We start from the raw sequence: 14,777 nt of genomic DNA, 5'->3' as shown, positions 1-14,777 counted from the left end.
ATTCTACTCAGTTTATATAGTCAGAGAAGAAAATAGAGACAAGTAGTTACATAAAATAAAGATGTATGTATGAAGGGGGAAAAAAGGTACATTACTGCACCAGGCACCAGGATATCAAAGCAGGGGAGATAAAGACAGAAGGGATGAACAGATAAAACACCATTGTTGTTTTTAAGTTGGGGTAGTTAGAATAGAAATTCCAAAGGGGGAAAGGCCAATACAATAAGGGCACTGAAACTGAGGTGGATGCAGAAACATAAATCAAAGAGAACAAAATAGAAAAATAAAAGTATAATGAAATGGTAACAATGAAAATGGTAAACTGTGCTTAGGTGACTATGTGGTAGTCCTAATCAACTGGCTTTCAAAACAGTCTCTCGTCTCATGATTGATGCACTTCTAGAAACATGATATTAGAAACTCCTAAAGTAGTGAATTGATGATAGTCACAGATCTGCTCCAACCAAGCAATCTTTGGTGAGGTACATTTCTTAAGACACCTAAGTGAAGGAAGGGTTACTTGCTCCCCCATGTTTAACCTCCTGTGTGTAAGGGATATGAAGCGTTTAACAGCACAATAATTTAATTTTCCCTTGTTAACTACTGTCGACTCAGAGATCTAGAGTAATTGTTTGAGCATGTATATGCCATCAAGATTTCATTTCCCAGTGAGGAAAACAGTAGTAGAGTAGCAGAGTTTCTTGCGGGAGATGAGTCGTTGTAAGAATTGTAGCATGATTACCTGAAGAGCATAGCTTGTGGTACACAGAATAATATCTCCTTTACCTCCCCCACCAAGAAATCCATGTCCTAATCCCTGGAACCTGTGAATGTGAACATTACATGGCAAAAGAGATTTTGCAGATGTGATTAAGTTAAGGACTTTGATATGGGGAGATTATTCTGGATTATCCAGGTGGGCCATAGGGATCCTTAAAAGCAGAGAACCTTTTCCAGTTTGAGAGAGATGTGGCCATGAAATAAGGCACAGAGAGTATTTCTTGCTTTAATGATGAAGGAAGGGAACATGAGCCAAGGAATGTGTGCAGAATCTAGAAGATGGAAAAAGCAAGGTGATGGGTTCTCCCCTAGAGCCTCCAGAAAGGAACACAGCCCTGTGGACATCTTGAACTTAGCTCAGTAAGACCCATGTTGGATGTCTGACCTTCAGAAATGCAAAATGACAGATTTGGGTTGTTTTAAGACACTAAGTTGGTGGTAATTTGCTTTGGCATTAATAGAAAACCATACATAGCTATTTTAGTAATTGGTGTAACTAATAACTATTAATAATCCTGTATAATCATTATAACTATTAATATTAAAATGAGAAAGCATATAATCTTTTAAGGTAAAATTCTAATATGTATTTTATAGGTAAATTTTAATTTTAATTTTAAAAATTTCAGTTTATCTAGAAGTTTAATAAGTTGGCTATATTTCTTTGGTTATAAACAGTTTATAAATTATGTCAAGTAGATCTCATGATTTATTTTATATTAACATCATGATTTTAAGATCCATTTTGTATTTCAGTCTCCAGTTTCATTATTCATGGAAGCCTATAAAAGTTAAGAATAAAAAAGTGCTTTAGCTACTAATTCATGTTTCCCAGAGACTAAGTGACAATATGTCAGAATTTCCTTGACTTTTTCTATTTTGTTTGTATGCTTTAAAAAAAATGTTAGTAATGCCTTCATAAAGCACTTTACAACATCACACAGACTTTAAAATCTGAGTACATACAGATAGAAAAAGTGAAATTATCAGAATTATGGGCAATTTTGGTTCTTTAATTGATTGAGTGCCAGAAGGGCCTGTCACTATGCTGTCACTATGCCACTCTAATTCATCCAAAATTTATTTCAGCCCAAGACATTTCAAGAAGTGACTAATACTAATTTTTGTTCCAGACTTATTGGTAAATCTAGGGCAAAGCTTTAGATACAACCCATCAAACTATAACAGAATCTGATAGGATATAATTTACCGTAAAGTAGAGCTTGGTAGGAAGAAATTTTTATGGACACCACCTAACACCAGTTGTGTTAAGCTCATAACTGTGAAGCACATGAGGTGGAAAAGCTCAGATTTTGGAGCCAGGTAGATCTGCATTTTGTATTCTAGGAATGCCACTTACTAGTTGTAAGATCTTGGGCAAGTTAGTCATAATCTATCAGCCTCAGTTTCTTTATGTAAAATGATGCTGCTTATAATCTTTGTTTTATAGGATTTCTATGATAATTAAATGATGAAGCAAAGCACTTAAAACAACGTACGTACTCAGTAAGTGTTACCTATTTTGGGAGTAACTTACTGCAGTCTGTGCAGGTTTAAATCACCAGCATAGAGATACAAAAAAGATTTTTTACATGCTGATTTATTTTCTAGAAACATGGAATGTTAGAAGAAATAAATTCTCTTAACCAAGAAAAGGACATAATCCAGTAACTGGCAAATAGTACAATTTTCTCCAAGGTTTTTGATTTCCTTTATCAAAAATGTGTTTCATTATTCATCAGCATACCCTTTGAAATCTTATGACATTATTTTAACAGAGTAAATGTGCATAATTTTCTTAATATCTCTAGAACCTAAATCTCTGTTCTGAATTTGCCTCTTGTATTCTTCTGCTACTACAGTGTGTAGAACTCATCATTGTCTGGTTGAGCTTTGGTACCATCTATGACAGCCCTCCTGTATCATGCGTAGGTTGGATTCATTGCATCAGACTTTTTTTTAAACGGAGTTTTGCTCTTGTTGCCAGGGCTGGAGTGCAATGGTGAGATCTCGGCTCACTGCAACCTCCACCTCCCGGGTTCAAGCTATTTTCCTGCCTCAGCCTCTGGAGTAGCTGGGACTACAGGAGTGTGCCACCACTCCTGGCTAATTTTGAATTTTTAGTAGAGATGGGGTTTCTCCATGTTGGTCAAGCTGGTCTTGAACTCCTGACCTCAGGTGATCTGACCACCTCGGCCTCCCAAAGTGCTGGGATTACAGGCATGAACCACTGTGCCCAGACTGCATCAGACCTTTAAAAAATGTAATCAGTCACCAAATATCCTGTTTACATATTCATGTGTTCATTAATAGCATTTTGCTTTCTTTAAATAATTTATAACTCATTCTTTTAGAATGTCATTGCATAACAAATCACTCCTTAATAGTAGAAAAACATTCAATTTCACAATGTAACAACAAATTTAATACAATATATTAAAAGTAAATAGATTGTGAATATGAAATGTTTTTTCCCTTTGCTAATCTATTTTATGATTTCCCCATGTTAAATTATAAAATTATTTCCTTAAAATAACTGTATAGTTGTATAGTTGCTAGCACACTATGGCTATTTGAATGTGATAATAATATTGACAGTAATTTATTTTCCTGTGTATTTTTAATATGATCACATTATATCAAATGTAGAAATAAGTATTCCACCAAACAAAGAGAGAGAGTGAGGGAGAGGGAGGGAGAGAAGAATGGTCTCAAACTGCCTAATATTGTGACAATCATAAAACTATTAGGGACCAGTGGAACTGGACATTCTATTACCAAAAATGTTTAGGTGACTTCCAGGGAGGACCAATCTTCCCAGTGTGAGCAGCAATGGATATATATGAGGGAACTGTTAATTAGGCATTGTGAACTCAACCAAACTATCTTTTAAGGATGAGGGAAAATAAAGACATTTACAATGCATAAAATCTGAGAAGGTTTACCATGAATAGATTCTCACTGAAGGAAGTCTTTAAAATAAAGTTTGGACTAAAGCCGCCTCCTTACATAATTTCAGTTCAGCCTAAAGATTTTTCTGTACATTGTGAGCTATAACAAGTGGAGGTGTAAACAGACCGTAGTCTACACTTGTGCCAATCACTGTGTTTTGGCCAGTCAGTTGTGTTCAAATTATGTTCAAATAAGGCAAACAGTAACCTGTAACCAGTCCAGCTGTTTCTGTCCTCACTTCTGTTTTCTGTATGTCACTTTCCTTTTTCTGTCCATAAATCTTCTTCCACCATGTGGCTGCGCTGGAGTCTCTGAACCTACTCTGGCTCGGGAGGCTGCCTGATTCATGAATTGTTCATTGCTCAATTAAACTCCTTTAAATTTAATTCAGCTGATGTTTTTCTTTTATCATGTCTAAAGGATATACTTCAGAAAGAATGCAATTCATTCATTCAACGAATATATACTGAGCCAGGCATATTTCTCTGTGCTGGAGATACATCAGTGAACAAAATAGATGAAAAAAATCTTGCCCTAATAAAGCTTACATTTTAATAGTCCAAATAACAAAGTAGTGGCAAAAACCACAATTATTTTTGCACCAACCTAATAAATTAGTAAAATACATGGTATGTCTGGTAGCATGCTGTGAAGCCTTTAACAACTGGGTCTGTGTGAATAAAAAGCCCAGATTTGTCGCATTTGTCTATTTTACGGTGTAAATACTCCTTCCATAAAGCTAGGAGGAGATGCACAAAATTGACCTTGTAAGCCAATGTGAGCCAGTTTTAGCACATCATTGGTGATCATAAGTGCCAGAACAAAACACTCTCAGGGAAAGATGGGAGATTTAGAGGTTGCAACTTTAAAGAGAATGGTCAGAGAAGACTTCACTGAGAAAGTAACATTTGAGTAAAGACCTAAAGGAAGCAAAGAAGAGAGCCATGCACCAATCTGGGGGAAGGACACTTTAGGGAGAAAGAACAGCAAGTGCAAAATTCTGAAACAGGAGCGAGGAACAGCAAAGATACTAGAGAGGCTGCAGTAGCGTGAGGGAAAAGGAGCTGGGCGTGTAGCAGAGACAAAAACACTGGAAGTTGCTGGAGGGTTTTGAGCAGAGGGGGGTCATGATCAAAATTATGTGTCAATGGCATGACTGTCTGCTCTTTACAGAAAGGGGTAAGGTGTAGAAGCTGAGAATCACACCGGATGAGAAAAGGTGAACGGTTGGCAAAGGAAACAGTAGAAATCTGGCAAATCTAATAAAACTTTGATGGTAGTAAAAACAACAGTGCCTAATATCCGGTGTTAAACAGCAACATTAACATCTAGAACAAGAATAACCCAACCGCCAAAGGAGAGAGAGCATTATTGGAGATAAAGAACTTTGTACCTTTTGACTGAGGTATGAAGATATTGGCACTTGTTTAGTGCATGTGTTTAAATTTTTGGAGAAACTACTAAAAAAAAAGAGATAAAATACATTCATTTAAACCAGGAATGGATAGAAAAAAGAAAGAAACTGACAATTCAAATGAAGGTAAAAAGGAAGAGAGAGAAAGAAGAGAAGAAATATAACAAGTGGGGCAAATATAAAGCACAAAATAAAGTAGTTGAAATAAATCCATATACATTGATAATCCAATTAACTATATGTAGATTGATCTTGTTAATTAAAAGACAAATATTGACAGAGTAGACAAAAAGCAAAGTTCACCTAGGAGCTGTTTTCAAAGCTAATTTACAGTGCAAAGACAGGAGAGAGATTAAAAATATATAAAAAAGGAGTAAGATATATTTCTCAAATAGTAATCAAAAGAAAGGTGGTATAGCTGTATTAGCATTAAGCAAAACAAAGGCAAAGCAACATTAATAAAGTTAAAAAGATAACATAGAATGAAAAAACATTAAAATACAATTTCAAAATATGTGCACTTAACATAGCTTCAAAATATAGAAGGCAATAATTTTCAGAACAAGGAAATATTTACAATCAACCATCAGAGTTGGAAAATTAAACATAACTCTTTTGGTAGCATCAGGGATACCATTCCATTCCCTCACCCCCCAAAAAAGAATACAGTAAGAAGACAGATTTGAAAAATGTAGTTAACAAGGTTGTGTTGGTATACCTTGATTAGAGAATATATGTTCTTGTCAAGTACATGAGGCATACTGTATCCAGTTATAAAGTAAATCTAGCAAATTTGAAGTAATGGGATCAAGCAGATACATGCTTCTATAGCATAATAAAATTAAATGAATATCAGTAAATAAGAGATAAGAAACATCAGATATAATGGAAAGGAACTCAAGAAATACGAGTTTAGGAGAAAAATGATAAAACATTAATACTATGTACAGTGTACAGATCTTGACATTCATACAGAGCACATGAATAGTGAACTGTCTGGAGAAATTTTTGCTACCCTTTTATGTGTACTTATGACAGAATAATTGATTGCAGTTGTGTTTTCCTCCTCCTCCCAATATTTGGTATGTTGTTATTTTTTAGTGATTTTATGAAGCCTCTGGCTTCCGCTTAGCTGGGGTGGTGAATATTCGTGGTGAAGTCAAGCAGCACAGAGCGCACCTTTACATTCCAATTAGAGCTTCCCACAGTCAGCCCCAAGCAAGACTGAAAAGTCAGTCTTGTCTTCTGAGCTTGATACCTCTTATTTTTCACAGTTTTCTAACTTCCCACTTCTATTTTCAGCACTTTCTTTTCTCTAGGTACTCTTGGATCTTCCATTAGAGAGGAAAATAATGATATAGCCACTCGTGACATTGTATTAAAAATTTAAGAACTTCCCTTTCTTCTGGGGCCACTTTAAAAATGTAGATTTTTTAAGGGCTAATCCACAAATAGACAAGTTATGGTATATTGAAATGTAAGAAAATAGTGAGAAAGGTCTGGGGTAGTTAAAAAAGGAAAGTGGCTGTTGAGTACCTCCAGAAAGAAGTACAAGGTGCTCCAGGAGGAGCCACAGTTACCTCTTCAGTAAGCTCAGATGTGACTGGGTGGGTTCTTCATTTTCCGAAGAATGTTAGGAATTTTCTCAAAGTTTGAAAGGAATGTGTACCTATTACAGAAATAGAAGAGAGAGAGGAAGGGAGAGATGCAGGAGGGAGTGATATGTAACCTCTTTTATGCATTGAGAGTATTCAACTGCAAGGAGTTCAGTAAAACCCTGAAAGACCACCTTTTCCAGAATCTTCTCATTTGACTTCTCAGATGTCTTGGGAGATAAATGTTATATGAAATGGTAGGTCTAAAGGTATAATGGATCTTACAACAAGAGTGAGTTAATGCGCCTAAAAGATCATATGGGTTATTAGTGTTCACTGGGTCATGAAGTGCTTTCATGTAAAACTAAAATGCTTTAATGGTAGAAGCTTTTTTTAGTTGTAGAAACATCACTTTCTCTCTCCCAAAACCCTTAGTCGGGAAGTTTGAGGGTAGGTTGTAGATCACAAGGAACTTGAAATTTTGAACATCACTAAAACTCATCCAATAGTCCAATGGAACACGTTTGCATGCATATGTGCGCACACACACACAAACACATACCTTTACCTGACTTCAATTTCACTGAAATTTGTCCTGCCTTTTTAAAGGAATATTTGAATTATCTAAACAATTTTCTTCTTTGGTTCTTTACAGGCTATGGCTTGTAGCTTGCATATTCCTAGACAAACGAAGACCTCAACTTAGGTCTGTTTTTTTTTTTTTTTTGTCTTTTTGTGGCACAAAGAATGAAACACTTTGTGCCATGTCACAGTTTCTTCTGTGGCTTTGAGGATCTTTAAAATATACTCATATTATTCAACATCTAGGTGGGTAAAGCTGATATTGCATTGCTATTCAAATCTTCCCATGAAATAAGGAAGCATATTTTCTATTCCACATAAGAAAAAAAATAACATCCATGCAGTGATTAGTTTGCTAGTTAAAATTTATGTCTTGCACTCTCCTTCCAATTTTGTACATAACAGTTTATGTAACTTTTGATTTTCTCACATTCTTTTAAATTTTCCCAATACTTCAAATAGGGAAAATATAATATTTGCTCATAAGTGGTAATAAATAAAATAATTGATTTAAACATTTATACTAATTATATACTCTTAATCACAAAATTTATGATTTTTTTTACACCTCATGATTTTTGATTATTTCTTCCTTATCTGATTTAGTTAGGTCACCCTATCTAACTCTTGGACTCTATGTTTTAGCAACAAATACTCTCAGTCCTGGACAAACCAGGACAGTTGGTCTTCCTAGAACCAGTCTACCCTCTAGCTACTGTATAATTTCTCTTTTTTCCTTCATACAAAAATTTCTCCACTGAGTGCTCTACACTCTCTTTCTTCACATCTTGACCCCCTTAGTCAACTCCTGACTCCAACTTACTGCAAATGGGCTTCGGTCTCTATCATTCCATTCACATAGATTATGCAAGAGTCCCCAGTGATCTTTGTCTTTTCCCAAAGGAGACTCTCCAGTCCTTAGCCCAGTGGGCCCTGCTGTTGGATTTTATACTGCTGATCACACTTTTTCTGAAGCTATAGCATCTCAGCTTCCTGGTCTCTGACTGTTCTTTCAAACTCTTATTCAAGGGATATTTCCCTCTGCTTGTCTTCTAAATGATGATTTTCCTCAATATTCTACATTTGATCATCTTCTCTTATCACTCTAAATTTTTTCCCTGGCTGAGCTCACACACTTTCATGTGGTGAATGATTCCCTATAGGATGATGAATTTGAAATCTGTATTTCCTACCCAGACTTTTCCTGTGAGGCAACTACCTGTGAAATGCCTCTGCATCCCACATGCACTTTAATAAAACTGAAATTTTTATTATGACCTTTAATGATCTTCACTATGATCCTCTTACTTATTGTTGTTGACATCATCAACAATTATCAACCTATGCCAAAAATCCTAAAGTCATCCTTATATTCTCTTTCATGACAAATTCTAATGTCATGATTATATTCTCTTTCATCTCCATTCAGCCAATTACTAAGTTGTTCAATTTTACTTCCTAAATAGATCTTAATTTGGTCCTTCCTTCTCCATTCTTACTCCAATTTCCTGGTTTCAAGAAATTGCTGTCTTTGTGTGAATTACTGCTACATCTTTCCAAATCATCACATCAATCTAGTCTTGCCTTTGAACTCTGTCCTACATGCTTAAGTACATACTTAAGTACATACTTAAGTTACAGGTACACAGCACACACTGTAGTGTTTCTCACAACATAATTTATATGAAACTGTGTCGATATGTTTGCTATTGTGCTTACCATGTTGCAAGCTATTTACCTATTTATCACCCCCACTTTATCTTTGTATCCCTAAAGCCTGCCTCTATGCCTGGAATGGGATATAGCCATATCAAGAACTGAACGGATAGATGCTCAGCACAATGTGCTTTCCTATGACTCTACTCTCCCCTGCCCCTCTTCTATGGAATGGACTACAGTTCAAGATTCTATCTGTAAGTTCCAAGAAGTGCTTCACATGTAGTACACGCTTAATAACTAGTTACAGAATGAATACATGAATGACTGTTTATACTCTCAGGGCAATTGACTGCAGTAAATTAGTGTTTTGAGACACAATCACAGATGCAATTTAGAAGTAATTAAAAAACCCAGATTATTCAAAACACATTTTTTAAAAAAGCATTTAGGTAGTTTAGAAAATATATTTCTATCTAAATATGAGCAGTTCATAAAGTAGACATGCCAAATTTTTCTTTAATGTGTTCAATAAGCCTCTAATTTTTCATACCCCTGAAAACTGGCTTAACTTCTGGATCACAAATGGCATTTTGTATTTTGTATAATATTAGGGGAAACAGGGGGCTACATACAAAACTCAGGGATTTATTTACCATATTTTAAAATTCCATAACAATATATATTTGACAGTTTCAAACAATTTCACTTCAGAAATATATTCATATTGAAAACATTTCTCACCAAAATCATTTGAAATGGAAAAAAAATGGAAGAATTATATATTGCTTGTAATCTTCAAACACCTAATAAATGCTTAAACTACCAGCTTGGTTTTAATTTAGCTATATTTTCAAAAGTAAGTACAAAGACTTAATGGAAACTTAAATACGGCTTCTTTATTAATTTCTGTTTAGCTAAAAGGAAGAGACTAAAATAGTTCCAAGAATATGGACTTTTTTTTTTCTTTTCAGTCTTCACACTCTCTTACAGTAACATTTAATGGTCCTTCTGGTATTCTTAGCCCACTTAACTAGTGTGATGAACATTACTATTATTTGCCAGATGCTTAGTGACTAGAGAAAAGAACAAAGTTTTCAAGATGTATTTTTTGCTCTCTGATTTGATTCTAGATATTCTACCAAAAGGTCAAAACTGTAGAATAAAAACTATGTATCAAAAGTCTCACTTTTATGAGAAATCAATACGTAGCATAACAGAGATAGAATCCTATGACATTTCGAATGGGAAACTAAGACAAATGTAGATAACTTTAATTTTAAAATTTTTTAATAGTAAACAATCAGCTGTTTATGTAACACAATCAACTTATAATAATGACAAACTATTTCAAATAATTGTTTTCTGTTTAAGGGCAGCAGTTTTACACAATAAGAAATGTAATACAATTTAAATTTGGCATGATTGGCTTCATATATGTGTCAGAAGTGTTCACTGAAATCAAGTTAAATCCTCATGTTTAAATGTGAATAAATATGCTTATACAGTCATTGATCTTCATATTTAGTAGTACTGATTTTCAGTTTCAGAAAAATATGATAAGAGAAAATGCACTGCATATTTGACTTCCAAAAGTATCTGAATTTGCTACTATGAGATCTGTAATTCTTGAAATTTGTGGAAATATTTATTATCATTAAGACAAATTCACTTTAATTTCATATTTAAATGAGCTAAGTCTGAGATTAGTAATAGCTTTTTTTTGAGGTAGATAGTTTCTGGAAAGCAATTAAACAAAATGACTTCTACTCTAGTTGTAAATACATGTAGAAAACCATTTCAGGATCCTGCCACACTCAATCTTTTAGTAAAATCTTTATTTTTCTTGATTCAGATAGAAATACATAATCTTCTTAGTTGATTTAGGGTGAGCAATAATCCTAGATTGCCCAGACTTTCCCAATAAATCCCATGTCCTGGGTAACCCAGTTGTAGTACAAACTGGGATAGTTGTATCCCTGCTGGGAGATGAACTGAACTTTGAAACTTGAGAAAATAGAGCCTTACCTTTACATCATTGGTGTTCATTCTTGTTCCCTCTTTTCCCACAAATATATCATCAATATCCACAAGAATGTACCTGTCCAAGGACAATGTCAGCCTCTTCCCTGATAAGAAGGAGATGGCATCTATGAAGATGAGCTTGTGCAGCCAAAAGTTCAAGTTGTTGCCAAAAAGAACCCTTTGAATTCCATCATGAAGCCCCAGGTCATGTATGATAGTGGCATAAAAAGCACCTTTAGAGATGGAAGGAGAAAGGTTTTCTGGGGTCTTTACTTTGGCAAATATTACTGGTTGATAGGCTGAATGATTAATCTGAAAAACTGTCCAGTCAGTTCCAGGTAAAGAACCTTTTTCAAGCTTGGAAGATTTGGTCACACGAAGCAATGGAGAATGAGGATTAATACAACAATCTTTTACTGCAAGATTTCCATATATGGAAAAAGGGAAACCTTTTAACTGAAAGCTCTGTACACTCTTCTCACTAGTTTTGTGGAATCCAATGACACCCACACCATATTCTACACAGTATTTATCTAGAAGGCTTCGATTCCAGGAATCCATATTTATATACTTTAAAATATTCTCATAAATAATGAGAATGTATTTGCCTTTCATTTTGTCTATAAGCGCTGGGAGATCTCCCTTTCCAGGGGCAATTTCAATGTGATACTGGAATCTACTTGATTCTAGAATCATAATGATGTCTTGACCAAGAGATGAGTACTGGCTCTCTACAAATACTAGGACTGTGGGGTCTGTCCTTGAGGCATCAAAAAGCTTCATTGCTTTCACTTCCATTAGTTGATATGGTAGGTGTTGGAGGTCGCCACAGTCAACTTCTGAAGCCGTCTCAGAGAGTTCATTTTCCTGTTTGTAGCCACTGTACAGGTAGTAAGCAGAAATGATAATGCTCACCATACAAAAAGTGGCAAGCAGAATGACTGTTCTTTGAAAGTGTCTGTGAAGCTTCATGATAAAACTCATGTTGTAGGTGCTTTCCCCAACTATGCCAACAGAAGCACCATAAAAAGTTAAAAGAAAAGATGGTGTTCCAGCTACTTTTCCAATCTCTGTCAAGAGTTTATGTCACCATTGCAGCTCATTTGTATCACTTGATCAGGACTCACAGAAAATACAGTCTGAAAAATAGAAAAGAATATAAAACAGTCAGTTTGCAGCATTAAAATAAGCAAGTTTTTATCTTGTTGACTAGCATAAGTGGCAGAGTATTTGGCAGATGAACTGGTGTATAATAAATTTGAAGCCCTCCCTTTTCTTCTTCCAGATCTGTGTGAGGACATGGGACTGATAGAAAGAGGAAAAGGGGTCCATTGAGCCCTCTATCTCTAGTAAAAAAAAGACTTTGGGCTAACAGAAAATTTCATGATATTCACCGTGCTTTGCATCAAACTCTGTAGATACTATAGAACAAAGACCACGGAGAGGTCACCTAAGTCATACACTGCCATTTCTTGCCAACTGGCTATACATTATGTAATACATACTCAAGCTGTTTGTTTTTAATCACAGGTACTGAATGTTTACGCCATAATTAAAACATGTGTTTTTCTTTTCTGCAAAGTCGATGGCACAGTCAATTTTATCATTGTATACACATTTTACATTCATTAGAGAAACAACCTTATGATAATTGCTCTCATTAAAATAACCCTTTCAAAATGCATATATGGTCCCACAATGCAATTAATTATTTTAGAACTGCATATTTTCATAGTTGCATTTTCCAAAAATCAAAACAGTCATGTGGTAAGATGAATATGAGGAATAAAATACTTCCCAGGGTTTCTGCAAATCTGGTGTGAGACCATTGGGAACCATATACTCTTGGAGAAGGGCAAATTTACCTATTGATTCACTTTCTATACCATTCTATTTGCACTTTTTGAGAAGGAGTTTAGTAATTATGTGAAAAACTACTCCAAAAATGTTTTTAAAAATGTAATGAAAACAACTGAGACTTCATGAAACACTTTGTTGTGCAATAATTTGAAATCCCTTTCAAGTCTTAGTAACCTTTGAAAATTTAGTAACTTTGAAAAATAATAAGAAAGAAACATGAGTGCTTCTTTTTTTATTTGGGTGTTCTACATTTATTAGGATTACACTTCCTCTGGTATCACAGCACACTGATACAGATTTACTGTTAAGAGTATTTTGAGTGCATGAAGGTTAAGCAAACTGTGTATGTATCTCTGTCAACTGAACAATACTTTTTCTCAGATAGTTGAACTAATGGGAAACAAACACGTATTTCCTGGCTAGTCAAATCCAAAATAATGTACAGCCATGCTTGGATTTACCTGGGCACCTAAGGAATTCTTTTCCTTTTAAAAAAATTCAACCGTTATTTTAGAGGGTACACATGCAGGTTTACTACCTGGGGATACTGTGGGATGCTGACATTTACGGTATGGATCCCGTCACCCAGGCAGTAAGCACAGTACCCAATAGGTAGTTTTTCCACCGTGTATGTCCTCCTTCCTTCTTCCTCCCTCTAATAGTCCACAGTGTCTATTGTTCTTGTGTATATGTCCATGTGTGCTCAGGGTTTAGCTCCCACTTATAAGTGAGAACATGTGGTATTTTGTTGTCTGTTCCTGAGTTAATTTGTTTGGGATTATGTCCTCCAGTTACATCCATGTTACTAAAAAAGACATGACTTCATTCTTTTTTATGGCCACATAGTATTCCATGGTGTATTTGTACCACATTTTCTTTATCCAATTCACTCTTGATTGGCATCTAGTTTGATTGTTTATCTTACTATTTTGAATAGTGCTGTGATAAACATACAAGTGTATGCATGTTTTTAGTAGAATGATTTATTTTCCTTTGGGTATATACCCAGTAATGGAATCTGTGGTCAAGTGATAGCTCTGTTTTAAGTTCTTTCAGAAATCTCCAAACTTCTTTCCATAGCGGCTGAATTTGTTTACATTCCCACCAACAGTGTATAAGCATTCCCTTTTCTATGCAGCCTCACCAGCATCTGTTATCTTTTAACTTCTTACTAATTGCCATTCTGACTGGTGTAGATGATATCTCACTGTGGTGTTGATTTGCATTTCTCTGATGATTAGTGATGATGAACATTTTTTCATATTTGTTGGCTACTTGTATGTCTTCTTTTAATAAAGAGACTATTTTGGCAGGATATTTAGCATTTTCTAGGTATAGAATCATATCATCAGCAAAGAGAGATAATTTGACTTCTTTTTCTATTTAGATGCCTTATTTCTTTCTCTTGCCTGATTGCTTCTTTGAAGAAACATCTGCTCATGTCCTTTGCCTGTTTTTAAAGGGGGTTGGTTGTTTCTTTCTTATTGATTTAAGTTTCTTGTAGACTCTGGATATTAGACCTTTGTTGGATGCACACTTTGTGAATATTTTCTCCCATTCTGTAGGTTGTCTGTTTACTCTGCTGATAGTTTCTCCTGCTGTTCAGAAGCTCTTTAGTTTAATTAGGTCCCACTAGTCAACTTTTGTTTTCATTGCAATTGCTTTTGGGGACTTAGCCAAAAATTCTTTGCCAAGGCTGATATCATAAACAGTATTTCTTAGATTTACTTCTAAAATTTTTATAGTTTGATGTCCTGCATTTGAATTAACTTGCTTACTTAATTTGCTTAGGATTACAGCCTAGGCAAATTACCTTGAGTTAATTTTTGTATATGGTAAAAGGTAAGGGTCCAGTTTCATTCTTCTGCATATGGCTAGCCATTTATCCCAGCACCATTTACTGAATAGGGAGT

The 14,777-nt window shown here is 35.0% G+C and overlaps 1 protein-coding gene across 4 annotated transcripts in view; it reads right to left on the bottom strand.

The window, feature by feature from the left end:
- The window catches only part of NDST3 (N-deacetylase and N-sulfotransferase 3), a 227,282-nt gene that overhangs the window by 195,049 nt on the left and 17,456 nt on the right, over positions 1-14,777 (bottom strand). For all 4 annotated transcript variants that reach the window (XM_055384171.2, XM_019024960.4, XM_055384170.2 and 1 more), the window contains exon 2: positions 11,008-12,143. In XM_055384171.2, the coding sequence (XP_055240146.2) occupies positions 11,008-11,988 (981 nt within the window). In that variant the 5' untranslated portion in view covers positions 11,989-12,143. The remainder of the gene's footprint in view (positions 1-11,007; positions 12,144-14,777) is intronic.

The sequence above is a fragment of the Gorilla gorilla genome, chromosome 3 (genome assembly GCF_029281585.2).
Source record: "Gorilla gorilla gorilla isolate KB3781 chromosome 3, NHGRI_mGorGor1-v2.1_pri, whole genome shotgun sequence".
NCBI lineage: Eukaryota > Metazoa > Chordata > Mammalia > Primates > Hominidae > Gorilla > Gorilla gorilla.
Note: the sequence above shows the minus strand (reverse complement) of the source record. Positions and strands in the feature narration are given on the sequence as shown.